This window comes from Eubalaena glacialis, chromosome 4, assembly GCF_028564815.1.
Source record: "Eubalaena glacialis isolate mEubGla1 chromosome 4, mEubGla1.1.hap2.+ XY, whole genome shotgun sequence".
Classification (NCBI taxonomy): domain Eukaryota; kingdom Metazoa; phylum Chordata; class Mammalia; order Artiodactyla; family Balaenidae; genus Eubalaena; species Eubalaena glacialis.
Window position 1 is genome coordinate 126,747,915 of NC_083719.1, and position 27,508 is coordinate 126,775,422.

At 45.2% G+C, this 27,508-nt stretch overlaps 1 protein-coding gene and 1 non-coding gene across 2 annotated transcripts in view; one reads left to right on the forward strand and one right to left on the reverse strand.

The window, feature by feature from the left end:
- ARHGEF37 (Rho guanine nucleotide exchange factor 37) overlaps positions 1 to 27,508 on the forward strand; it is a 54,543-nt gene that overhangs the window by 16,523 nt on the left and 10,512 nt on the right. Inside the window, exons 3-10 of the mRNA XM_061188328.1 lie at positions 909 to 1,105; positions 2,461 to 2,584; positions 12,243 to 12,390; positions 20,853 to 21,052; positions 22,245 to 22,375; positions 23,039 to 23,143; positions 25,711 to 25,821; positions 26,499 to 26,828. Coding sequence (XP_061044311.1) covers positions 920 to 1,105; positions 2,461 to 2,584; positions 12,243 to 12,390; positions 20,853 to 21,052; positions 22,245 to 22,375; positions 23,039 to 23,143; positions 25,711 to 25,821; positions 26,499 to 26,828 — 1,335 coding nt within the window. The 5' untranslated portion in view covers positions 909 to 919. The remainder of the gene's footprint in view (positions 1 to 908; positions 1,106 to 2,460; positions 2,585 to 12,242; positions 12,391 to 20,852; positions 21,053 to 22,244; positions 22,376 to 23,038; positions 23,144 to 25,710; positions 25,822 to 26,498; positions 26,829 to 27,508) is intronic.
- LOC133091590 (U6 spliceosomal RNA) lies at positions 10,541 to 10,648 on the reverse strand. The gene has a single exon (XR_009700927.1). It is a non-coding gene; the product is annotated as a U6 spliceosomal RNA (small nuclear RNA).

The window sequence follows — 27,508 nt, forward strand, 5'->3', positions numbered from 1 at the left end:
GCCACCAGGGAAGTCCCTCCTTTACTTTCTTGCAAGCCTTGCCATGCAGTGAAAAAGAAGTTTGTTATAGCTGATCTAGCATTTCTAGGTGTTCTGTAGTAGGGAGATTTTTTTTTGTCCACAGTATTGCCATTTGTACTTTTAAAACTTAGAGATAAAGGAGAAAAGTACATCCGGCTGGGAGGATCAGGAAAGGCCTTAGAGATGAATGTCAGAGCATAGGGACATGGGAGGGGTCACAGCAGGTGCAAAAGCATGGAGGCAGGAAATGACCATGCAGGTATGGAGAAAAGCACATAACTTTCTTTCACTGGAGTGTGTCAGGGAAGAGGAAAACGAAGTCAGAGGTAGACCACAGAGCAGCAGATAGCTATTACAGTCTCACAGCAGAGAATACCAGGATCACAAACTTTGTTTCAGGAAGTTTAAACTGGAAGCATATCCAGGATGAATGGATGTGGGTGGCAGCAGGTGGGAGAGGAGTGTGGATTTGAGAAAATGATCCTGGAGGCGGTGGAAATAGTCCAGGCGATAGGTAGTATGGCCTGAATGGGGTAGTAGTGGGTAGAGAGGAGGGAACTGCTGGGAGAAGGAGGGCGAGGGAGACTCACCTGAACCAGATAAAGAAATCTAGGTCAAGAGCTGGGGGAAAATAGAAGAAAAGCCAGGCAAGCACATTGTCTGAACCCTGGGAAATGAATTTAAAATGTCAACAATTATCTGAGCTGCGTTCTACCTTTTAAGATTGTTCAGATACTGCCCACAAATGCTTATACGCAGTTCATCTTGACTCTGTAGGCAGGTAAAGATGTTTTTAGGCCATCTGATGAATAGTTGTCTTTGGATTAGAGACAGCATGTCCCAATAGAGCTCCCAGAAGTGAGTCTGGATGTGTTTGTCTTTCCCAGAACCTGCTGACATGACTGATCATGGGGCTGATGAGCTGTCCTCTAGGACAGGGAGTCCAGACGGGGAAGGTCGGGTCCCTGAGGAGAGATCCTTGCTCCATCAGAGTCTGGCCGTCAGGGAACTCATCGACACCGAGGTCTCCTACTTGCACGTGCTCCAGCTGTGTGCCTCGGACATTAGGAGCCACCTGCAGCAGGTACCTGGGTGGGGCCACACTCAGCCTGTCTTTATAGGGGCAAGTGTCCCAGCTCCTGAAACCTCACATCTGTTCCTGGGGCAGGCTTGATAGAGGGGGAAGTGTGGTGGATGTGAAGTCACCTGGATGTAAGCCCCGGTACTTCCACTTACTGGCCCTGCAACCTTCAGCAAGGCTTTTAACACCTTGGAGCCTTAGTATATTCATCTGCTAAATGGGCAGAGAATAATCACCTCAGAGAATTAAGTGAACTAATGGATAAAATAGCCCTTTATTAAGTTTAGAACAGATTCTTTTAAGTGACCTATTTCTAATTGTCTCATTTGGAGGGTGGTAACATGGAAAAGTTATCATTATGATGGGTTTCTATTTTAGTGTTAATTTTTTACATCTTTTTTCCCCCTGATTTCAGAAATAACACAGGCTGTCTCTCTAAAATGTCAAGCATCCCCTAGCACGTAAGGTCCATAAAGGGAAAGGCTGTTTAGTTCAATGTATCCCAGTTCTTGACACGTAAACAGTGGACTTCAACTAGTGTTTATTGAATGAATGAAATAATCAAATAGATAATGTAGAAGGTGAAAGCCCTCTCATATTTCACCCTCTAGAAATTGGGATTTTTCTCTGTAGGCATTAAACAAACAAATATAGATTGTTACTTATTTTATTTTTTGTCTGTTTGTTTTTGGCCACCCCAGACGGCTTGTGGGATCTTAGTTCCTTGACCAGGGATCGAACCTGGGTCCACAGCAGTGTCGGGGTTAAGACAGCCCGAGTCTTAACCGCTGGACTTCCAGGGAATTCCCTGTTACTTATTTTAGCAAAAATGAGAGCATACTCTATTTTTCTGCAGTTAGCTTTTCCCACTTGATTGTGCATCCAGGATGTCTATATATATATCCTATGTATGTTCATGCACATATATAGATGTCTTGCATCCTTTTTAACAGTGGGATAGCTTAGTTCATAGGGGCTGGAGTTCAGAATATATCTCAAGGTAATGGTGGTAGGTGCCAAGTATGTCAGAGCTGGAAAGAAGTCCGACTTCCCAAACTTATATGACAGATGGGGAAAATTGAGAGAAGAAAAATTATAGTTGGCAGCAGACCTAGGATAATACAGTTCAGCTTTACTTTCATGCTGAGCACTTCGTCTCTCCCTCTCTTCTTGTAGAGTAATGAAAATACCTAATTATAAAATTTCAAAGTCCTTGCAAACATTCCACTGGGACAGTCTTCCCAAGAGTGATGGAACCCCAATGGTGTGACTGTTCTGGATTACTGTCCAAAGCCTACAAAAAAAATCACTCTACTGAACTCCTAAGTGACCTCCCATGGTGCCTTTGTTCCTTCCAGCTGCCGCAGGGAGATCTGGATGTCTTGTTCTCAAATATCGATGACATCATCAAGGTGAACAGCAAATTGCTTCATGATCTGCAGGAGACAGCCGCCAGGGAAGAGGAACAAGTGCAGCTGATCGGTAAGCAAAAAACCAGGCAGTTAGCAGCCTGAGATTCCTGAGGAATTGGTCTCGGCATGTGATCATTGCTGTATTTTCTCCAGCATTCCAGGGAAACGCAGCTCAATGAGAGGCTGTTTTGGGGATCCCTGAAATATAGCATGTTAGAGCTGGCAGGACCCTCAAATAATATCCAGTCCAACCCCGTCACTACAGATGAAGAGACTGAGGCCTAGAGACAAGGAGGACATCCTAATGGACACAAAATTGGTTAGTGGAGTGGCTGAGACTTTCTTCTGGGATTCTTTCACATTCATTCATTCAACAGTTATTTACTGAGCTCCTGCAGTGTGCCAGTCACTGTGTTGTGTGCTGGGGTCACAGCATCAACCAGAGGGTCCAATCTTCTCTTCTCATGGGTTAACAAGTTAGCGAGAGAGACAGATGACACACAGATAAACAGGAGAATTTTAAGTAGTAATTTGTAATTTAAAGAATGACAATTTTAGTAACGTTTGAGAAAAGAGAAGGCCTCCTGAGGAGAGGACATTTGAACTGAGAGCTGTTAGGGAGGAGCCAGCTATGAGAAGATCTGGAGGGAGAGTAGAGAGAAGAGCTATGCAAAGGCCCTGAGGCAGGGATGAGCCTGGGATTTTTGAAGGACAGGCAGAAAGAAGCCTGGTGTGGCTCCAGGGGAATGAGTGAGGGGAGAGTATTAGGAGATAAGATAACAGAGGCAGAGAAGGACCAAATCCTGCAGGGCGTTCTAGGTCTTGGTAAGTAGTGTGGATTTTATTCTACGTGTGATGAGAAGTCACTGGACAGTTTTGAGCAGGGAAGTGATATGGTCAGATTTGTTTTTCAAAGATCCCCTTGGTAGCTGTGGACAATGGATTGTGAGAGGGTAGCAAGAGTGGAAGTAGCGAGACCAGCTGGTGGCTTTACCTCCACCTAGGTGAGAGATGAAGGTAGACTCCTGATTCTGAAATGGTTAGGATGACCAGACGTAAAGAAGGAGGGACAAGTGGGTATAAACCTCATCCCTGTCTTCTGCAGTCTCTTCGCATCTGCTTGACAAAATTTCTGTGGTCAAGGGTTTTCAAGTGGAGTCAGGGGACAAAGGTGAATGGTGTTAGGCAGAAAAGAGGATGAGGTGGGGGCATCCACCCAAGTCACGCTGGCCTTTACACCCCCAATCTTCTACCCTTTCTTAGACATGAATGATGATGGTGGGGATTAAAAATAATAAATATACACGTTTTGAAATAGCCAACTTTCTGAGTGTTCATTAAATGACCAGCACTCTTCTGATGTACATGTATTAACTGATTTAATCCTCACAACAACCCTGAACGGTAGTTGCTGTCATCTCATTTCCCAGTTGAAGAAACTGAGGCACAGAGAGAGGAAGTAACCTGCTTAAGGTCATCCAGCTAGTGTCAGAGCCAGGAGGATGTGCGTTGCGGCAGGTGGCCTCTGGAGCCAGTGCTCTCAACTACTGCACTGAACAGCTTCCATTCAGTAGAGAGTGGGATTGAAGCCTGTGTATAGTGTGTTTACTATTCTCCTAAAATTATGATTCTTCATTAAAACAGCAATGTGAAAGAGTGACTATTTCCTTTAAATAGAGGAATATTTAAATGCAAAATTAAGGAACAAGATTTTTTTTTAAGTATCTGGGTAGATATTCTTACCTTTTATCATTTTATCCTTATTTCTGTTAATAATTACCACTTATCTGAGTGGAAATTGTTATAACCTCAGGTTGAAGACAATCCAAGGTTCTAGGGACTCTGAGGTTAGCATCTTCTGTTGCTATGGGTTCTAGGGTCCACTAATTCCTTGTTAAGGGTCCTCACTTATCCATCTCTGCCTTCCTGCTTGACCTGCGAAGAGTCAAGGTGCTGCTTTGTCTTCTGAGCGTACCTGGTAACATCTCCATTCCCTGCCTTCACTACTTCCCTGGTGGAGTTGCCACATAAAATACAGGATGCCCAATTATATTTGAATTTTACATAAGCAATGAATAATGTTTTAGTATAAGTATATCCCACGGGACATTTGGGACATACTTATACTAAAATATTCTTCATCATTTATCTGAAATTCAAATTTAACCGAGCATCTTGTATTCCCCCCCCTCCCTAATTCAGCAAACCTATTCCCTGGCCTTTACTGAGTCTACAGAAAATAACCTCCTCATCCTCTGCCCCTTGTGGTTAGCCAAAAAGAGGCGCAAAGAATCCACATAGCTTTTCTTCTCCTAGGTGCAACTTTGTGCCTAATCAAGGCTGAGCTGGCTCCTACCAGTTCTCTCTATTCCCCTCTCAGCCCCCAGGCCCTGCTATGCAAGGAAGGCCCTTTTCCCAATTCCATAGCCACAGCATTTTAAATTTATTTATTTATTTATTTGGCTGCGTTGGGTCTTCGTTGCTGCGCGTGGGCTTTCTCTAGTTGCAGTGAGCGGGGGCTGCTCTTCGTTGCGGTGCGCGGGCTTCTCATTGCTGTGGCTTGTCTTGCTGTGGAGCGCGGGCTCTAGGCATGTGGGCTTCAGTAGTTGTGGCACGTGGGCTCAGTAGTTGTGGCTCATGGGCTCTAGAGCGCAGGCTCAATAGTTGTGGCACACAGGCTTTGTTGCTCCGCGGCATGTGGGATCTTCCCAGACCGGGGCTCGAACCTGTGTCCCCTGCATTGGCAAGAGGATTCTTAACTACTGTGCCACCATGGAAGTCCCAGCCCCAGCATTTTAAAAGATTTTTGGACCTCGGGCGTGAACCTCCCAAGTGAGTCAGGTTCTGTGTTCTTACAAATGATTCCAAACGCGACGCAGATGTTCACAGGAGTTCCCACACAGGGTCCTATCACGGGAAGGCATCATGCTGTAGTCCAGTGTTGTCTAAAAGAAATGTAGTGTGAGCCAAATTTAAAGTTTTTGAGTAGCTACATTAAAAAAACTAAAGCAAGTAAAATTAATTTTAATGATATATCTCATTTAACCCAATGTATCCAAAATAATATTTCAACATGTAATCAATATAAAACTTATTCATGATACATTTTACTTTTTTTTTGGTACAGTCTTTGCAATCCGGTGTCTTTTACACTGACAGCACATCTCAGTTGGGATTCTCCATATTTCAGGTGCCCAGTAGCCATCTGTGGCCGTGGCTTGCAGGTTGAGTGGTTTAGAGCAGGGGCTTTGGAGTCTGACTCGCAAGGTTCTGCCATCCACAGCGCCTTCATGTCTCTGAGCTTCAGTTTCATGCCTTCTGCATGAAAATAGTACCCGTTTCTGTGCCAACCATGACTGTGGGTACCTAACATGTGGTAGCCCTTTTTATTCTCATGACACCGTTACTTGTTGATTATCATTATTATTATCCCCATTTTACTAAAGGAAAACCTGAGACTCAGAGAGGTTAATTAACTTTCCTAAGATCACACAGCTTGACCAGGCTGAGTCATGATATGAACAGCTCTTTCAGACTACAGCCCCAGCTCTTGGCCTTCCTGCCTCCCTTTCTCATTTCTCCCAGCTAGAGGTAGAGTACCCTTTTGATACTGGGAGTAACTCTTTGCTGCTGTGACTTCTTTCCAATCTGTGACTAAGGAAGGACAAGAGGAGAGGAAATAAGTCTTTGGTGCCCCAAGCATTCCTGCCTGTTGGACAGCTCTGCTCTCTGCTCTAGGGGAGTTTGCCTTCCTCCACCCTTCAGTTACTGAAGTGCCCCTGCCTCTGGCCATATACTGGTATGGTAAGGTTTCTTTGGCATTAGTTGTGTTCCTGCAGAATCACCCTAGTAACGAAGAATGTGGGAACTGCCCTAGGTTTCAGGGCTACGCCCAAGCTATCTCTTAGTGGGATCATCTCTGCAGCTGGCTGATCTCCCTATCATACACATTCTCCATAGCTGCAGTTTCAGGTAATCTTTCCTGGTCATGTTCTCCCTTGTTCTGGGGGCTTCTCCTGAGGGAGTTCTCTCTGAGGATTGGCTTGACCAGCACTGGGGAGAGGGTTTGGTTCTTGGGGTGGGAGTCTTGCTGTGGGAGTCTTTGCTGAGAGCTGGATGACGCTGGTCTAGGTACCATCTGATGTGTTTCAAGGGGGGGCCTGTTGTATTTCGTGGGTACAGTGCACAGCGTTAGCAAGCAGTAGGGTCACCTGGGCTTCCTGTGGTCCGTGGCTTACTTGCCCTTTTGTGACTAATACATTTCTCTTCACCCTCACCACTTTCCCCCAGATAGACAACCAAATACCCTTGCCTGGGTATTTATAGTAGCCATCTAATAGCTATTCCTATTTCCATTTTCACTTCTGGTTTAGTCTCAACACAGTATAGCTCTAATAGACTTTATTTTTTAGAGCACTTTTAGATTTACAGAAAAATTAAGTAGAGGGAATTCCCAGTGGTTAGGACTCTGCGCTTCCATTGCAGGGGCACAGGTTTGATCCCTGGTCGGGGAGCTAGGATCCCACAAGGCGCACGGCACTGCCAAAAAACAAAACAAAACAAAAGCAAAAAAAAACAAAAAGAAAAAAAGAAAAAATAAGTAGGGACTTCCTTGATGACGCAGTGGATAAGAATCTGCCTGCCAATGCAGGGGACGTGGGTTCGATCCCTGGTCTGGGAAGATCCCACATGCCGCAGACCAACTAAGCCTGTGCGTCACAACTACTGAGCCTGCGTGCCACAACTGCTGAAGCCTGTGCGCCTAGAGCCCGTGCTCCGCAACAAGAGAAGCCACTGCAATGAGAAGTCTGTGAACCGCAATGAAGAGTAGCCCCCACTCGCCACAACTAGAGAAAGTCCACATGCAGCAATGAAGACCCAATGCAGCCAAAAATAAATAAAATTAAATCTGTAAAAAAAAGAAAATTAAGTAGAAAGTACAGAAAGCTCCCATGTACCCCTCCCCCCACACAGTTCCCCCTATTATTAACACCTTGCATTAGTGTGGTACATTTATTATAACTGACAAGTGAATATTGATATATTATTATTGACTAAAGTCCATAGTGTACATTGGGGTTCGCTCTGTGTGTTGTTCAGTTCTGTGGGTTTAGAGTAATGTATAATGTACGATGCCACCATTACAGTTTCATACATAGTTTCCCTTCTCTAAAAATCCTCTGTGCTCTGCCTATTCATCCCTCCCCCAACCCCAACCCCTGGAAACCACTGCTCTTTTTACTGTCTCCATAGTTTTGCCTTTTCCAGAATGTCATATTGCTGGAATCATACAGTATGTAGCCTTTTCAGAGTTGCTTCTTTCATCTAGTAGTATACATTTAAGGTTTCTCCGTGTCTTTTCCTGGCTTGATATCTCATTTCATTTTTATCGCTGAATCATACTCCGTTGTATGGATATAGTGCAGTTTATTTATCCATTCACCTACTGAGAGACAAGTTGGTTGCTTCTAGGCTTTGGCAATTATGAATATAGCAGTTATAACATTAGCTTGCAGGGTTTTGGTTTTGTTTTAAATAAATTTATTTATTCATTTATTTATTTTTGGCTGCGTTGGGTCTTCGTTGCTGCGCGCGGGCTTTCTCTAGTTGCGGCGAGTGAGAGCTACTCTTCGTTGTGGTGCGCGGGCTTCTCATTGCGGTGGCTTCTCTTGTTGTGGAGCACAGGCCCCTGGCACGTGGGCTTCAGTAGTTGTGGCACACGGGCTCAGTAGTTGTGGCTCGCGGGCTCTAGAGCGCCGGCTCAGTAGTTGTGGCTCACGGGCTTCGTTGCTCCGTGGCAAGTGGGGTCTTCCCAGACCAGGGCTCGAACCCGTGTCCCCTGCACTGGCAGGCGGATTCTTAACCATTACGCCACCAGGGAAGTCTGCGTGCAGTGTTTTAAAAAGTCTTTTATTTAAAGTTTTTTTGTTGTTGTAGTAAAATATATATAACATACAAAATTTACCATTTTAACCGTTTTTAAGTGTATAGTTTAGTGACATTAAGTACAATCACATTGTTGTTCCACCATCACCACTGTTCATGTCTAGAACTTTTTCCTCATCCTAAACTGACGACCAGCCCCTGGTGGCCACTATTCTACCCTCTGTCTCTCTGAATTTGACTACTCTAGGTACCTCATATAAATGGAATCATATAGTATATGTATTTTTGTAACTGGTTTATTTCACTTAGCATGATGTCTTCAAGGTTCTTTTTACATTTTTTATCTTGAAATAATTTTAGACTTATAGAAAAGTTACAAAAATAATACAGAGAGCTCCTATATACCCTTCTTCCAACTTCCCCTAATTTTTACATCTTACATATCCATAGTGCAATTATTAAAATCAGGAAACTAACTAAGTACAATACTACTAACTCTACAGACCTTATTCAAATTTTGCCAGCTTTTTTTTTTCTATGCTCGGTCTTTGTTGTGGTGCATGGGCTCTTTGTTGCGGCAGGTTTCTCTCTAGTTGTGGCACACAGGCTCTCTAGTTGTGGCACGCAGGCTCTCTAGTTGTGGCACATGGGCTTAGTTGCCCCGCAACATGTGGGATCTTAGTTCCCCGACCAAGGATTGAACCCGCATCCCCTGCATTGGAAGGTAGATTCTTAACTACTGGACCACCAGGGAAGTCCCACCCATTCATTTCTTTTTTTTTTTTAATAAATTTATTTATTTTATTTATTTATTTATTTTTGGCTGCATTGGGTCTTCGTTGCTGCACGCAGGCTTTCTCTAGTTGCAGCGAGCGGGGGCTACTCTTCGTTGCGGTGTGTGGGCTTCTCATTGCGGTGGCTTTCTCTTGTTGCGGAGCACGGGCTCTAGGCGCGCGGGCTTTAGTAGTTGTGGCATGTGGGCTCTAGAGCACAGGCTCAGTAGTTGCGGTGCACAGGCTTAGTTGCTTCACGGCATGTGGGATCTTCCCGGACCAGGGATCGAACCCGTGTCCCCTGCATTGGCAGGCAGATTCTTAACCACTGCGCCACCAGGGAAGTCCCTCACCCATTCATTTCTTTATTCAACTATTTATATAAGTATAAACTCATGGATATTTACTTTATTCCATGAGTCAGAACCCAGTACTATTAATATTCATTTTCTTGCTCAAATTTTACCAGCTTTGGCCATAGGGAACTCTTTCAAGTTGGCACCTGTGTCCTTTCAGTATGTCTCCAACAATTTGTGAGCACTTTCTTACTTTCTGACCCCACAAGATGTTCTAGGCTCATCTTGTATTTTCCCTGCCTCATCCTTGGAATCAGCTTTTTTCCTAGGAGCCCTGGTTCCTACCTTTGGAGAATGGTATTTAGACACCAGGTTCTAAGATCTAGGTGTGCTTATTGCTCCTGGGGTGTAATTGTTTCTAGGCCCTCTTAGCTGACAGAGTTAGGAAATATATGTATATATACCAACACGTGCATGTACACATATCTACATTTCTTTCTGTATCTATCCATCTGTATTTATGTATTTAAAATATTTAAAACCATGAGTTCCTACTGATAACCTCCAATTCCAGTCCAGCACCTCAGGGTTCTTTCTAGTCTTTCGCCTTTTCTTATTTGTAGCATCTTTCTGTGACAGGTGGAAATGGCTGCCATTATCTTCAGTGTATTTACTTATTTGTTCGAAGTTAGTAGACACATAAAATATTTTTTTATTATGTTATAATCAGCATTACTAACCTGTGCCTTTGTGAAAAATAGTTACTTACGTTAATTTCTTCCTACACCCTTCAGTGTGGTTATGTTATTCATTTGTAATAGAATTAGGTTCATTCCTTATTGTTTGTATTCTATTTGGGGTTCCCCCTCCACATCCTGGTTGGTCTCAATTATATATTTATTTTGGGAGTATGTGAAACATTACCATGGTTCCAAGATCTGAGCTATATAGAAAGGTATATTCAACGAAGCATTGCTCCCCTCTCATCCCTACTACCCTGACCCATTCCCTGTTCTTTCCACCCCGTTCTATCTCCCCCTACAAATAATCAATCTCATAAGTTTCTGATTTTAAAATATAGAACACGTCACAAATTTGCATGTCACTCATGTGCAGGGGCCATGCTAATCTGTCCTGTGTTATTCTACCTTTAATGTATGTGCTGCTGAAATTGAGCATGGGAATGCTCCTTTTCAAACAGAAACCAGATCATGTCACCCCTGCTCAAAACCCTCCATTTGCTTTCTGCCACCATAAGAATAAAATCCAAACACCTTACTACACCTTACTTACTTACTTTAAGGCCCTACATGATCTGGCTTCAGTTTCCTGTTTATTTTCTCTACTTTGTGCCCTTGCTTACTGTGTTCCAGCCACACCTGCCTTCTTGTGTCACCCAGCTGTCAAGCGTTCACTTGCCTTCAGGTCTTTGCATTTGTCCTTCCCTAAGCCTGGTGCTGCTCTTCCCCCAGACATTCCTAGCGGTGGGTTCTTTTTTTTTTTGAATTTTTGCATTTTATTTTATTTATTTATTTATTTATTTTATTTATTTATTTTAAACATCTTTATTGGAGTATAATTGCTTTACAATGGTGTGTTAGTTTCTGCTTTATAACAAAGTGTATCAGTTATACATATACATATGTTCCCATATTTCTTCCCTCTTGCGTCTCCCTGCCTCCCACCCTCCCTATCCCACTCCTCTAGGTGGTCACAGAGCTATTTTATTTATTTTTTGTACATCAGGTTCTTATTAGTTATCTATTTTATACATATTAGTGTGTATACGTCAATCCCAATCTCCCAATTCATCCCCCCCACCCCCGCCACTTTCCCCCCTTGGTGTCCATACGTTTGTTCTCTATTTCTGCAGGGCTGGGTTCTTTTGGTCTCTGATAAACATCCACGTCTTTATGGAGGTCTTTCCTAAATAGATCTCCTACCACTCTCTAACTCTTTATCTGGCTTTGTTTAGATTTATGGTACTCACCACTACCTGGCATATGTAATATATTTATTTATTGTCTGTCTTCCCCACTAGAGCATCAGCCCCATGAGGTAGGGTCATTGTTTTGTTCACAGAACTTAGAAGAGTGCCTGGCACATAGTCAATAATAAGCAGTTGGTAAATTTTTGGTGAATGAAGTTTGTGTCAGGTGCTTTACATGCATTATTTGATTTAATCCTCGCAATGAACATTTGGAGGTGAGCACTATTTTTATTCCAGTCTATAGGTGAAAATATGGAGGGTTAGAGGGGTCAAATACTCGCCCTAGATTACGCTACTGGGAAAGGGTTGGCTGGAGATCTGGCCTTACTTCTCTCTGACTCCAAAGCCCACATTTGTGACTATCCATGCTGTGCTGTAGGGATTCTTTATAAACAGAGCATTTGGAGTCGTACTTGCCACACACAGTAATTGTAAAGATATAACATGAGTGTGTTTTGTAAACTATAAAGCACTGTCCAAATATGAGAATTATCAATATTATTGCTATAATTGTTGCTACCATTTATGAAATATAGGCAGCGCACCAGTCTGAGCTCTACATCATTCTGTTACTTAATCCTACAGCAGCCTTTTGAAAGTGAGATGAAAAAAATAGAAGCTCAGGAAGATGAGGTGACTTGCCCAAGGCAACAACACTGGTTAAGCCTGGCAGTCTCACTCCAGAGCTGGAATGCTTAGCTGTGTCACTCACCGCTTCTCTGACCTAAGCAAGAGGACATGCAGACATGCTTTTGAGAACTCCTTGTTGCTTTTCACTGTCAGGCAACTTATTCCTGGAATTCCAAGAGGAGTTGGAGCAAGTCTATAAAGTGTACTGTGCCAGCTACGAACAGGCCTTGCTGCTGGTGGAGACCTACCGGAAGGAGCCACGGCTGCAGGGGGAGATCCAGGACACCATTGAGGCAGTGCTGTGAGTATAATGACCCTCATGGACCCCGAGGTCAGAGGCTGTTAAAGTCTCACCCCTGCTTGGTGCTGCTCACACTGCTTCAGGAGTGTCCCAGTCAGACTAGGCTAGGCTATGCTGCAGAGACAAACAACTCCCAGCTCTTTCAGTGGCTTCGACCAACAAGGTTTCTACCTTCCTTATGCTCCACTGCAGGTTAACTTGGGGCTCTTCATGTTGAGACTCAAGCTGACAGCAGCTACTGTCTGGAATATTGCCAGTAACTTGGCAAAGGAAAAAAGTGCTCTGGGGTTCTAACACTGGTAACTAAATGCTGTAGTCCAGAAGTGATATTCGTTGCTTCTCAAAATTCATGGGCCAGAACTAATCACATGGCTTCGTCCAGCTACCAGGAGGCCAGGGCCTGCCATCCAGCCATGTGTTCAGAGGCAGAAAAGCAGAAACATTTGGTAAACAGCACTCGTGACTACCATAGGGAGGGCAGTGAGATGGTGGGAACCATGTGGTGTAAGCAGCAGTGGCAGGAAACAGGTTTGTATCACCTGGGGAGACCTCTCGACAGATGGCTAGAGTCTTGCCCCATGGAAAAGGATCAGAACTGCTCTGGGTGGCCTCGCAGCCCAGAGCTGGCACCAGTGAGTGGGAGCTCCAGGTAGAGATATGTAGAAAAAAAATATTTTTAAATTAAAATTTTGAACGGGTAACAGTTGCATGTTTCAAAAGCTTTAAAACATCTGAATTTACACAGTAGAAAGACCTTTCCAACCCTGTCCTTTTATCCACCCAATTACTGCTCCTACCCACAAAGGTAAGGTAACCACTTTTAAATTACTTATGGATCTTAGCAGAGTTCCTGTATGCCTATACAAGCAAATACAAATATATACTTTTATTTTCCCCATCTTTTTAATGAAAGTTTGTAATTTTTTTCACTTACATTATATCTTGGAGGTCTTTCCATTTCAATACATACATGTATGATCCTTTGAACGGCTACGTATTCTTCTACTCTGTGGCTGTTCCGCAGTTTATTTAACTGGTCTCTGTTGATGGACATTGGTTTGTTTCTATTCTTTTCATATTACAGGCAGTGCTACAGTGATTATTCATGAACATATGTTATTTTACTGAGGTGCAAGTATATCTGTAAGTTAAATTTCCAGATGTGGAATTGCTAGGTCAAAGGAAGTATGTATTGATAATTTTGACAATATTGCAAAATTGCCCTCTGTAAAGGTTATACCAATTGATATTCCCATGAGCAGCATATGAGGGTGTTTCTCCACAGCCTTACCAGCAGTGTGTTGTTAAACTTTAGAGTATTTACCACTGATAGGTGAAAAATGGCATCTCAGTAATGTTTCATTGTGCATTTATCTCCGGGAGATGCAAGAGGGAAGAGATATGGGAACATATGTATATGTATAACTGATTCACTTTGTTATAAAGCAGAAACTAACACACCATTGTAAAGCAATTATACTCCAATAAAGATGTTAAAAAAAAAAGTTTATCATCCTTTTTTTTAATATTTATTTATTTTTTGGCTGTGTTGGGTCTTAGTTATGGCATGCCGAATCTTTTGTTGCAGCGCATGGGCTCTTCGTCGCGGCATGCGGGCTTCTTTCTAGTTGTGGCTGGTGGGCTCCAGAGCGCAGGGGCTCTGTAGTTGTGGCACGCAGGCTCTCTCGTTGCGGCACTCGGCCTTTCTAGTTGTGACGCACAGGCTCAGTTGCCCCGCAGCATGCGGGATCCTAGTTCCCTGACCAGGGATTGAACCCGCGTTCCCTGCATTGGAAGCGCGGAGTCATAACCACTGGACCGCCGGGGAAGTCCCTTGATATCTTTCTATATATTTAAGAGGTATTTGTATTTCCTTGCCTGTGAATTGTTCTGCTTCTTTTCTGTTTTGAAAAGGCTTATATCTTCCCAAGGACAGGCTCACCAAATGAAGATAGATGAAGGTCATCCTCTGGAAAGCAGAGTAGAGTAGGAGGAACAGAAGTTATTATTGTTATTTCATCTTACTTAGACATTTCCTTTATACCCAAGAGAAAGACAGTGTAGGTTTAGGGCTTTGAAGTTGATATTATCTCATGTGGAGCCTCCTGCTACCTCTCCTCCTTCTCTTCCTTATCTTATCCTTACCCCTCTACTCCCTGAAGCCTCCTTTTGAAGTACCCATGTCCTAACCCATCACAGCCTCCAAAAAAACCTACATTCATTTTCTCCTTTGCTTCCTTTGATCCCTTCATGGAACTTACAAACTTAGGCTTTTGCAAGGGTCACTAAATACATTTCTACAGGAGTGAGCAATGAGGAAAGCAAGACACCAGATGTGGGACAAAAGGGAGTAGTGGAGACTGTGGCAAACCAGAGCCAAGAGACCCTGTATAGAGTGCAGCTGCAGCCCAGCCTTGGCTGATTGTTGCTGTATCGAGTAGCTTTTGCTATATAACAAACCAACCCAAATATAGTGGTTTAAAGTATAAATCATCCCCAAAATATGTTTAAAGCAAACATTTATTTAGGTCACACTTATGCATGTTAGTGGTTTAGCTGGGCTCAGTAAATGATTCTTCTAGTCCTGGCTGAACACCCTCATGTGTCTGTGATCAACTGCGGGTCAGCTTTGCTGATGTTGGCTGGGCTCTCTTATGTGTCTGGGACATACAAGCGGACTCAGCTCTGCCTTTTGAGATCTCGGCTTGGAATTGGCATGCTGTGCCAGACTCAAGGGGTGGAGAAGTATTCCCCACTTCTTGATGGGAGAAGCTTCAAAGTCATATTCAAAGGGTGTAGATACAGAGAGTGAAATAATTGCAGCCATTTTTTATAAACCATCTCCCTCAGTTGCCATGTAGAAATGTGATTCCACTGTGCCCAGATCCTCTGATCTTTCAAGAGAAACCAGAAACTTTGATGTAAGTCTCCCAAGTGTTAAATATTGGCATCTAGTTCAGACATGTTAGAAACACTATGTGGGGGGCCCTAGTTGGCACAGAGGCTGCTGTTTGTCATGTCTTCTGCACTCAGGTCTTTTTCAGCCAGGCAAGTCCAGGCTTTTCTCATGGGCTTTGACGCCAAGCTGCCTGGCAGCGGATCGGGCTCTGCCCCTTATTCACCTTGGCAGAGCCATTTCGTGTCTCAGAACCTTGTTTCCCTACATGTGGAGTGGGAGTAATAACAACAGCTCATGGAGACATAGACTCACTGCATGCAAGTAACATGCAAAAATTCCCAGCTATTGTGGTTACCTTGGCTAGGCAAGGATTATGCTTCACTGAGACCACACTGTGGTTCTCAACTCCGTTGGTCCCAACGCCCCCTTTTTATAACAAATATTAAATAAATTTATTATCCTGAGTTATATTCTGAAAAAAAAATTCTCCTGCCTATATACATAACTGAAAAAAATCAATATAATGGCTTAACTATAATTAAAGGAGAAATAAAAGGAAAATAATTTCTAATAAAGTAATATGTATTTCAGTGTGCAAATGCTTGGGTACCACTGCACTAGAAAATATTATGAAGCAATCAGATGCTTGTACCTACTTATAATAAATAAGCTTGGATTTAAGCAAAGAAGAGTCAGAAGCCATTGTGTTTGAGAAGTACAGAAAAAGAAAAGAGCAGAGAATGTGTGTACCCTGCAATAACAGTGAGCAATGATAACAAACTTGACTTCCTTGTGTATGATAAGAGAAAGAAGGAAATAACATAACTGAAGTAGGGATAACATTACATACTGGGAGGCAGAGGAAATGAGGAAGGATTATGTTCCTGCAAATGACCTTGGTCTTATTTACAAAAGGTGTGTCATGGTAATTCCCAGTGTTAAGATATGTGGCAGGATGGAGTCCAAGTGTCACAAAAATATCTTAGTTCTTGAAATCGCAGCCCATTTCAAGGCATTCATTCAGTCTCTGAATGTTGAAAAGGGGCACATGAAATGTAGAACGATTCTCCATAATGCAGGACTGTCCTAGCAGGATATCCTGCATCCCTGAGTCCCTGCCCACTAAATGCCTGCAGCACCCCAGAGCCTACAGGTTTCAAAAATGCCCTCAACGAAATGCTATGGTCTAATGTTGCAGCAGGAATGACATTCTTTCTGTCATCCAAATTTTATTCTGTAGATTTACAGGCAGACAGAAAATAGACTTCCCATGGGAAAGTGTAGACATTGGGTGGATGGATGGATAGATAGATAGATAGATAGATAGATAGATAGGTAGAAAGAATGAATTTTTAAGGGGCTCCTGCTATACATGCTGCTCTAGAAATTTTGATCCCTTCCCTCTTGAAACAATAATCCTGCCTTTCTTGTGCTGATGATCATGGGACTCTTTCTGGAGTTTGGCCGACTAGAATCACACCAGCCATAAATGGTTCTTTCTCATCCAGGTAGGATAGATGGTACCATCTAATTAGATCTTTGTGATTCTAAAATATATGCCGCCTCCCACTTTTTATTTGGATGAGTGAGTGGGTGGGGTGTCTAGTTTATCCTGTCTCTCTTTCCCCCCGCCCCCCCCACTTTGTTTTTGGCCTCACCGTGTGGCATGTGGAACTTTCCTGACCAGGGATCGAACCCTCGCCCCCTGCAGTGGAAGCTTGGAGTCTTTGCGCAGCTTGTGGAATCTCAGTTCCCTGACCAGGGATTGAACCTGGGCCATGGCAGTGAAAGCCCAGAATCCTAACCACTAGGCCACCAGGGAACTCCCAGTTTATCCTGTCTTTTTTTTTTTTTTTAAATTATTTATTTATTTATGGCTGTGTTGGGTCTTCGTTTCTGTGCGAGGGCTTTCTCTAGTTGCGGCGAGCGGGGGCCACTCTTCATCGCGGTGTGCGGGCCTCTCACTATCACGGCCTCTCTTGTTGCAGAGCACAGGCTCCAGACACTCAGGCTCCACAACTCAGTAGTTGTGGCTCACGGGCCTAGTTGCTCCGTGGCATGTGGGATCTTCCCAGACCAGGGCTCGAACCCGTGTCCCCTGCATTGGCAGGCAGATTCTCAACCACTGCGCCACCAGGGAAGCCCTATCCTGTCTTTTAAGGCAGCGCTTCCCACCTGGGGGCCAAGGGAATCAAGGCTTGCCCTTGCAGTTGGCAGGAAGCTCTGCCTTAGGGAGACCATTCTAGTGGCATAGCTTTCAGGGGGAGGAGGCTGCTTACAGAGGTGGATCAGTCCAGCACAAAGCACCTGCAGTTCCACAACAACTGAGGCAGAGTGTTTGGAAAAGGCAAATGACATGTTTTCCTTTATTGGCATTTTTAATTTGTTTTAAATTTAAAAGTAACGTGGTTATTGAAAAAAGAAATTTCAAACAATACACAGGTATATAAAGTAGAAAGTCCATTCCCCTTTGGTTTCCTGTTTCCCCATCCCTCCCCCTAGTAAACATTTTGCATCCAAACTTTATTCTGTATATTTACAGACAGACAGACAGACAGGAAATAAACTTTCCATGGGAACATCTAGATGTTGGATGGATGGATAGATGGATGGATAGATAGATAGGATGAGTGAATGAATGAATGAATTTTTTAAGGGGCTCCTACTCTACATGCTTTTCTAGAACTTGCTTTTTCACCTAATCATGGCCATGAATAAATATCTTTTCAGGACAATATGAATTGCTCTACCATGTTCTTTTTAATGACTGCATAGAGTTCCTTCCCAGGGCAGCTCATAGTCTGTGGTTTATTTAACCATTCCCTATTGATGGATATTTGGATTGTTTCCGAAATTTTACTGTCATAAATAGAGTTGCTGAATAACTTCTACCTTTATCCATGCTCACTTGAGTTGATTTTTTTTTTTTTTTTTTTTTGGCTGTGTTGGGTCTTTGTTGCTGTGCGTGGGCTTTCTCTAGTTGCGGCGAGCGGGGGCTGCTCTTCCTTGCGGTGCGCGGGCTACTCAGTGCGGTGGCTTCTCTTGTTGCGGAGCACAGGCTCTAGGTGCACAGACTTCAGTAGTTGTGGCGTGAGGGCTCAGTAGTTGTGGCATGAGGGCTCAGTAGTTGTGGCTCTCGGGCTCTAGAGCACAGGCTCAGCAGTTGTGGCGCACAGGCTTAGTTGCTCCGCGGCATGTGGGATCTTCCCAGACTAGGGCTCGAACCCGTGTCCCCTCCATTGGCAGGCAGATTCTTAACCACTGTGCCACCAGGGAAGTCCTTGAGTTGATATTTCTGGGTAGGTTTCTATAGTAGGATTGAGGGAATAAAGGGTTTGTACATTTCACAAATTGCCAAACTGCTCTCTAAAGAGATCCCACCAGAGACTCCCCTGGTGGCATAGTGGTTAAGAATCCACCTGCCAATGCAGGGGACATGGGTTCGAGCCCTGGTCTGGGAATATCCCGCGTGCTGCAGAGCAACTAAGCTCGTGCGCCATAACTACTGAGCCTGCACTCTAGAGCCTGCGTGCCTAGAGCCTGCGCTCCACAACAAGAGAAGCCACCGCAATGAGAAGCCTGCGCACCACAACGAAGAGTAACCCCCGCTCGCTGCAACTAGAGAAAGCCCGTGTGTAGCAACGAAGACCCAACGCAGCCAAAAATGAATAAATAAATAAAATTTAAAAATAAAATAAAATAAAAAGATCCCACCAACTGATACTCCCGCCAAGAGAATGTAAGAGGGCTGGTTTCCCCATACTCACCCAACTCTGGGTGAGCCTTTCAATTTTTGTTGCCTATCTGAAAGGCCGCATAAAGAGTTTTCTCCAACTTACCTTAGAAAGGCTGTAAATTAAGAGGCAGCTATAATTCTGTAGTTACTCCTTGATGGTTGTGGAGAAGAGATGTAATCATCTCTTTGAATACCCCTCTCCCCTCTGTCACCTCTGATTTGTAAGGTGACAGTTGTCCCTTTCCCATGGAAAGTAAGCCCAGAGGACAGAGTTTTGCAAATATCTGCCGACTGTTTCCACCTCTCCTGCCCACAGTCAGCCAAGCACTAGGCAACCCTTGGTGAGAGCAGATGGTCAGCATAGGCATGTCCTGAAAAGGTAATCCCACCCCTGCATCCCAACCCCCTGCAACTAATGGAGGGGCCCCCACCTGCTCTGTCTGTTCCTAGCCTCATGGCTAATCTTTCTTGGACATTTGATCTGAAGATTTTTCCATAGGAAGAAGAGCAAGAGGCAAGGGTACCGTGGAGAGGAGGCCAGATAATAGTCATGAGAAACATTTGTGAGTCTTCGTGGAGGAGGCATGCTTAGACATTGTGGTTTGAAACCCTTGTGGGTGTCTCAGAAGGTGGGTCTGAGGGCTACTGGTCATGATCAAGGAAAGACTGTTGGAGCCTTGTCCCAGATGCCGTTGACTTGGGCACTCTTTCTGCAACTTCCAGACATCATCAGGAAGGAGACTAGAAATAATCATCTATGCATCAAATGGTGCATCTGGAAGGGACCTTGACACTATCAGTTCCTGTGTTGTGTTTTACGTTTTACTTTTTTAAATGAAAAATTTCAAACCTATAGAAAAATAGAATAATGTAATGAACACTCACACACCCACCACCTGAAATTAACAAGTATTAATGTCTGCTGTTTGCTGTATCTAATTTTATGCTATATACTTTACAGGAAATTACAGATAATTATGACTTTTTACCCTTAAATACATCTCTAAACATTAAGTTCCTATGATTTCAATTTTAAAAAACTTTTTTTGGGGGGTGGGCCATGCTGCACAGCTTGCGGGATCTTAGTTCGCCGACCAGGGATCAAATCTGGGTGGGCCCACGGCAGTGGACTGCCAGGGAATTCCCAAGTTCCTGTGATTTTAAAAGCTCTTCTTTTTTAAAGCAGCAAAACCATTTTATTAAATGAAATATTCTGTGCATGTCCAACAGATGGAGTTGTGCTTGAGACATACCCAAGTGGAGATTTCAAGTAGGCAGTTGACCGTGTGTGTCTGGAGCTCTGGACAGAAGTAGGAAGTGGAGATATGGGTTTGGGATGTGTTTAAAGCCATAGGACTAAATGAGGTCAGTAAGAGAGTAAGTGGAGAGAGAAGGACGAGAGGAGGCCCCGGGCACCCCAGCATTGGAGAGAAGTCAGCAGAGGAGGCCAAGAGAGTGGCCTGTGGAGTGAGAGAAGCAGGACGAAGAGTGTCTCTGGGGCCAAAAGAAGAAAGTGTTTCGAGAAAGAGGGAGTGGTCAGCTGTGCCTGCTGTTGAGAGACTGAGTAAGCTGAGGGCAGAGAACTGACCATTAAATTTAGTACAGATGGGGAACCAAGGCCCAGAAATGGGTAAAGTGAGAACTAGAAGCACCCATCTAACATATAGACCTCACAGATTACAGATGAGGAAACTGAGGACCACAGAAGAAGGGTGACTTGCCTGAGATCACACAGTGAGTTAAATGGCAGAGCTGGGACTAGAGCCCAGGCCCCTTGGTGCCCCCAAGGGTGGACTTGACCTACCTAACACCAGCCTTCTCCCTCAGGCCTCAAGCTGGACCCTCAGGCCTCAGTTTCTTGCTGGTAATTCCTTTGCAGAGGATTACCAAATACCCATTGCTGCTGCAGAAAATTCTGGAGAACACACTCCCTGATGCCAGTGCCTACCCTGTCCTTCAGAGGGCTACCTCTGCCCTCCAGGACGTGGTCACCAACATCAATGAGTACAAGAGGCGCAAAGAAGTGGGTAAGGACTTGGGGCATTTAGGCGATACATGAGTGAGAATGCTTCTAGTTACAAAAAACTCATCTCAAACTGGCTTCACCAGTAAAGGGAATATAGTAGCTCATGTAACCCACAAGTCCAGAAGTAATGTGGGCTTTAAGTAGGGTTTGATCAGGGTGCTGGCGTCATTTCCCTGTAATTCTCTTGTCTCTGGCCTTTACTATGTGTCACCTTCCTTTTCAGGCTGGCCTCCCTCATAATAGTAAAGGGCTATTGCTGTCCTAAGGCAATAATAGTAAAGGGCTATTGCTGTCCTCCAGGATAAGATGGGCCCTTTCTCCCCTTAGCCGTAAAAACTAAATTGGAGCTTCACTCTGATAGGACTCATTTGAGTCATATGCTCACCCTGAACCAGTTGCCATGGTTAGGGGAATGCCATGAACTGATTGGCTTCAGCCTGGGTTATGTGCCCTTCTTTGAACCTATCACTGTGGCAGGGGATGGGGGGATTGTGTGAATTGGCTTATAACAGTCAGCACCCACCCCTTGAACTAAAGTGGAATCAATCTTATCCAAACCACATGTCTGCTATACTAAGCAGAAATGAATACTGGGGAGGCAAAGATCCGTGTATTTATCAGGGGTGAGGGTAAGAGGAGAAAGTGGGGAGGTTGCTGCCTCTGAAGTTGTTAAAACAGAAAGGTCTGGAAAGTGAAGCAGTGTCCCAAGTAGATGAAAAACTCAATTGCACAACTCAGACTGTATAGTAATGATAATTTAGCTAATGTTTACTAAAGGCTAACTATGACATGTTTTTTTCACTCATTATCTTGTTTGATCCTTAAGATAGCCCTGAGGTTGGCAATGTTAGCCCCATTTCACAGTTGGGTAAAATGAGAGCTTAAGTCATTTGCTCCAGACCTATCATCTTATGTGATCTCCTGGCAATCCTGTGAGGTGGCTAACCTCATTTATAGATGAGGAAACTGAGGCCCAAGAAGCCAAGCAGGCAGGAAGCTCTTCAGTCAGGGTGCTCACATCAGAGTGAGGGCTCTGAGCCCTGTGCTTTTCCTCCGAGATTCACCATTCTAATGGGTGTGACTCTGACATTTGAGAAGAGGGCCCAAGAGGTGCCTTGCCAGGTATGTCAGGGGCTCTTGCTTTCCCAGGTCAGCTCTGGTTCCTGTGCCCTCCTTCTCCCCTGTTGGTGCAGCCTCCAAGTACACCAAGGTAGAGCAGCTGAGCCTCTGGGAGCGACTGGCCCGCATCAATACCCACACCCTTTCCAAGAAGACCACCCGGCTGAGCCAGCTGCTGAAGCAGGAGGCGGGGCTCGTACCCAAGGTGAGCACGGGCAGGAGGAAGGGTGGTATCCCAGCCATCCCAAGGGACAAGACTGTGCAGCGCGGGATCTTAGACTCCTTTCGGAGATGAGGAAACTGAGGCTGCGGGAGTGAACGTCCAGCATGTGTAGCCAGGACGAGGCAGAGTAGGCATCCGCACTTGATTCTGGAGAGCCAGGGTGGGGCTTTCTCCTCTGCATCTTGTGCTGCTCTTTCTCTGGGGTCTCTTGATACAGATAGGAGATGTCGGGGTCTGGGCAAGGAACCAGCGTTGAACAGGTACTAGTAGCAGCTCAGGTTGATTGCGTACTTACTCTGAACCAGGCATTAATGGATCCACACAATGAAGTAAGTTCATACTATTCCCATATTGCAGAGGAGGAAACAGGCTCAAAGAGAGTAAAACACTTGCCTAAGTTCACACAACCAGGAAGCAAGTGAACCAGGACTCATAGGCTCTTGTGTCTGATTCCATGGTCTGAATACAGAACCACCAAGCTGCACTTACTGCCTCTAACCGTCCCACTCAGTTTTGGGGCTGGAGGAACTGGCTCTGATGGGTGGGTCTGTGGAAAGGTAGTCCCTAGTAGGGACTTGGGAAAGGGGTGTACACCGGCCCCATGTGGATGTTCTCGGCCCAAAGTAAGCATAACTTTGCTCTCAGACGGAAGACAAGGAATTTGATGACTTAGAAGAGAGCTTCCACTGGGTGTCGCTGTGTGTGACCGAGATGAAGAACAATGTGGCTGCTTACCTGGATAATTTGGAGGTGAGGATCCTGTGGTTAATGATGGGTGGGGTGGGGCGGGGCTGGGATCCCCGGGCAGGAGTCATGCAGGGCCCGTTGAACAAGCTGACAAAGACACCAACTTCAGGAACCAAATGGAAGAGGTCATACAGTTGCTGGCTGGAGGCCAGAAGAGGGGCCGGTCGCAAGCACTCCTCAGCCCACAGGTCATCTGACTGGGGCAGCTTCTGAGTTCATTGAGTTCTCAGGGGGGCCGTGTTCCCACTGGGTAGGGTCAGAATTCACTGGAATCAGAGCCCTCTGGAGGGATCCTGCCAGACCAGCACCCAGAGCAGGGGTGACAAACACAGGTGCTCAAAGGGACCAGGCAGGTGATATTGTTGACTGAAGTGTGCAGGTGTATGAGGCCTATTGTCTATTTATGAGACTTTTTTGGTAGAGTTCAGCATGTAGTAATAGTTGGAGTGTGAATGACCAAATAAATGAGTGAATGGATAAAATGAAAGGGGTGAGGTATTCCTTGGCTCACAGGAGTTGTTACTGTGCGGGAATGTGGACCCTGTGCTGCCAGTTCTTCTGATTTTAAGGAAGAAGAAAACTGGAAATTCAGACCTTCAGGTGAAATCTCACGATGTGTTCACGTGAGCAGCTAATTAAATAAGAATTTAAATGTTATGTGGGCCCAAGAAAATATATCTCTGCAAACCACATTCAGCCCACAGGAACACCAGTTTGCATTCCCATCCAGCACATCACTTTCCTTGCACCAAAATTCCCGCTTCATTCTTGTCATGGATGCTGACTCATTCCATCCACTCTGTCCCTTTGCATGGTTTTGTTCTCAATCACGTCCATTTGCACAAACCAGCTCAGTCAGACAATAACAGGCTCTTTGGATAATAGGATTTGGGGTGGCATTATTGGAAGTATGTAGAAGGAGGGAGGTCGTAGTTCTACGCTCCTCACTGTGGGGCACTTCCCCTGCTTGTTCCTGCTCCATCTTGGGCCCCCAGAGGAAAGATCTGGACAGCACAGTGAGGCAGAAGAGGAAGGCCCTCAGAGAAAGAATGGAGGGGCCCTGAAAGAGAAACCAGAGGCCCATGAGAGACACATCTGGCTTTGCAGAGTAGAACAGATATTTGGAAGCATTAAGGCTGTATTTCCGTAAATGCAGGACTTATACGACGGATACAGTGTTGACATGGAATCCCATAGCGAGAAAATGACTCTCTCTTTTAATTCTCAGAGTCCAAGAAAAGCCTCTTTTTCTGACATGTCTTAAATAAACAGGTAGAACAAGTCTCCGGCTGGAAGCCTTCATCAGGCCATCACGCCCAGACAGAACTTAATAGCATTGTTTTTATAGCAGTTATTCTTACATGCTTATTTATGGCAATTATTACTGGCATTCCCTTTATGGGAGTATCATAAGGTGGTTTTTTTTTTTGTCCGTGCCATGCGGCTTGCAGGATCTTAGTTTCCCGACCAGGGGTTGAACCCAGGCCCTCGGCAGTGAAAGCACGAAATCCTAACCACTGAACCACCAGGGAATTCCCTATAAGGTGGTTTTTTTTTAATGCATTGATTTAAATAAGGATGCTAGGTTGATTTAAGGAAAAATATATATATGTTTAAAATTAATTAATTAATTTATTTATTTTTGGCTGTGTTGAGTCTTCGTTGCTGCACACGGGCTTTCTCTAGTTGTGGCGAGTGGGGACTACTCTTCGTTGCGGTGCGTGGGCGTCTCATTGCGGTGGCTTCTCTTGTTGTTGAGCACGGGCTCTAGGCACGTGGGCTTCGGTAGTTGTGGCTCTAAGGCTCTAGAACGCAGGCTCAGTAGTTGTGGCGCACGGGCTTAGTTGCTCTGCGGCATGTGGGATCTTCCTGGACCAGGGCTCGAACCCCTGTCCCCTGCATTGGCAGGTGGATTCTTAACCACTGTGCCATCAGGGAAGCCTGGAAAAATTTTTTTTTTGAATTTTATTTTATTTTTTTATACAGCAGGTTCTTATTAGTTATCTATTTTATACATATTAGTATATACATGTCAATCCCAATCTCCCAATTCATCACCACCACCCCCACCACTTTCCCCCCTTGGTGTCCATATGTTTGTTCTCTACATTTGTGTCTCTATTTCTGCCATGCAAAGCGGTTCATCTGTACCATTTTTCTAGGTTCCACATATATGTGTTAATGTATGATATTTGTTTTTCTCTTTCTGACTTACTTCACTTTGTATGACAGTCTCTAGATCCATCCACATCTCTACAAATGACCCAATATCGTTTAAGGAAAAATATTAATAGAACTCAAGGAACATGGACATGGCAAAAAAAATCACAAAGGAGATATGCAAATGTGTGAAGTTGAGGCAGCACTGAATAGGGAGAAAGATGTTGGCTCAGTCTAAGGAGGAACTTTCTAATCACCCAAGTTGTGCAAGGATAGAAGAGGCTGTGTGCAGACACAGGGAGGGTGTGCAGACAGCCTGGGCAACCTCTTCTGGTCTGTGGTGGAGGGGGATTCAGGTGTGAGATGGCGACGACGGGCCATGATTGGCTCTCTCATTTGACCCCATCTAGGCTTTCCTCCGCTTCCGGCCCCAGGAATACGATCTGGACATCCCTGGGGGGCCTGTGGTGCAGTACTGTTACCTGGCAAGAGACCTGCAGCTCCAGGCCTTCCCTGAGTTTGTGAGCAGAACTTCTCCTTTCTTTTTTTAGGCAGGTGGCAGAGCCTATAAGAATAATATTTAGAAGCCAGGCCTTTTCCACGATTGTCACATCCATAACAGTCCTGGATAGTCAGCAGGGCAGAGATTATTATTAGTGCATTTTCCTGATAAAAATAGCCCCAGCTAACGTTTACTGAGCCTTGTTATCTGCCAAGCACTGTGCTAAACTCTTTACGTTCTTTCCCTCATTTAATCCTCACGACACAGCTTACAGGGTAGATACTATTAATAGCTCCATTCTGCAGATGAGAGCTTGAGGCTCAGAGAGGGTGACCTCCCAGGTTATTCAGATGGTCAATGGCAAGCTAGAATCTGTGCCCCAAGGACTATGCTTTTGACCACCATTCCATACAAAATTTCCTCCACATCTGTGCACAGTAACCGTATTAAGAAGTGACGTATATATTGAATACTTATTCTGTGCTAGGCACTCTGCTAAGCTTGTTACATACATTGTCCCCATTTTTCAGATGGGCACATTGAGGCCCAGAAAGGTTAGATGTCATGCTAGAGGTCACAGCTGGTCAGTGAGGGTGGGACTGGAGCCCAGTCCTGCCCACATCCAAAGCCCCTTCCCCCTGTGCCCCGCCCTCTGCCACCTCCTTCCTCAACTCCCAAGTTCACATCTCCCCACAGAAGCAGCGGCTGGAAGCCCTGGTGTGGCAGCCATTGTGCAGCCTGGCCAAAGCCTTGGCCGGCCCTCAGAATCTGATCAAGAAGCGTCTGGACAAACTACTGGACTTTGAGAGGGTGGAAGAGAAGCTGTTGGAGGTGGGCAGCATGACCTATGAAGAAGAGGCAGCCCGGCACATGTACGAGGCACTCAACTCCCTGCTAGTGGCTGAGCTCCCACAGTTTAAGCAGCTAGCCGTGCGGTGGCTGGGCCAGATCCTGTGCACATTTGTGACCCTCCAGAGGGACCTTGCAAAGCAAGTGCTGCAGAGGGCAGAGGGCAGCTTGGCCCAGGTAAGGCCTCTGGGACTGGGGTGCCCCTGGGGAATAGCCAGGCAGGGCCTGGTCACCCCTTCAGCCAGCTGTTTGCAGGGGCTGGGCTGGGCCTTCCAACAGGTGCTTAGGAGGAGGTTGTGGGGACCTTCTGGATCTCTCTTATGCCTGTTCTCCCTCCATTAATAGAGTCAGACCATGAAAGCAAGGGTGGAACTGGGACTCCAGGCCACTCTCAGGCTCTGGGACTCAGAAGCACAGGAGGCTCTGCTGGGAAAATACAGGCCTTGGGGACATTCCCTGGAGTGTATTAGAAGTAGGTAACAGACGGGACTTCCCTGGTGGCGCAATCGTTAAGAATCTGCCTGCCAGTGCAGGGGACATGGGTTCAAGCCCTGGTCCGGGAGGATCCCACATGCCACGGAGCAACTAAGCCCGTGTGCCACAACTACTGAGCCTGCGCTCTAGAGCCTGCGAGCCACAACTGCTGAGCCCGCATGCCACAACTACTGAAGCCCGTGCGCTTGGAGCCCGTGCTCCACAACAAGAGAAGCCACCACAATGAGAAGCCTGCACACTGCAGTGAAGAGTAGCCCCCGCTCGCTGCAACTAGAGAAAGCCCGCGCACAGCAACGGAGACCCAATGCAGCCAAAACAAAAAAAACCAAAAAAAAGAAGTAGGTAACAGAGACTCGGTCCTT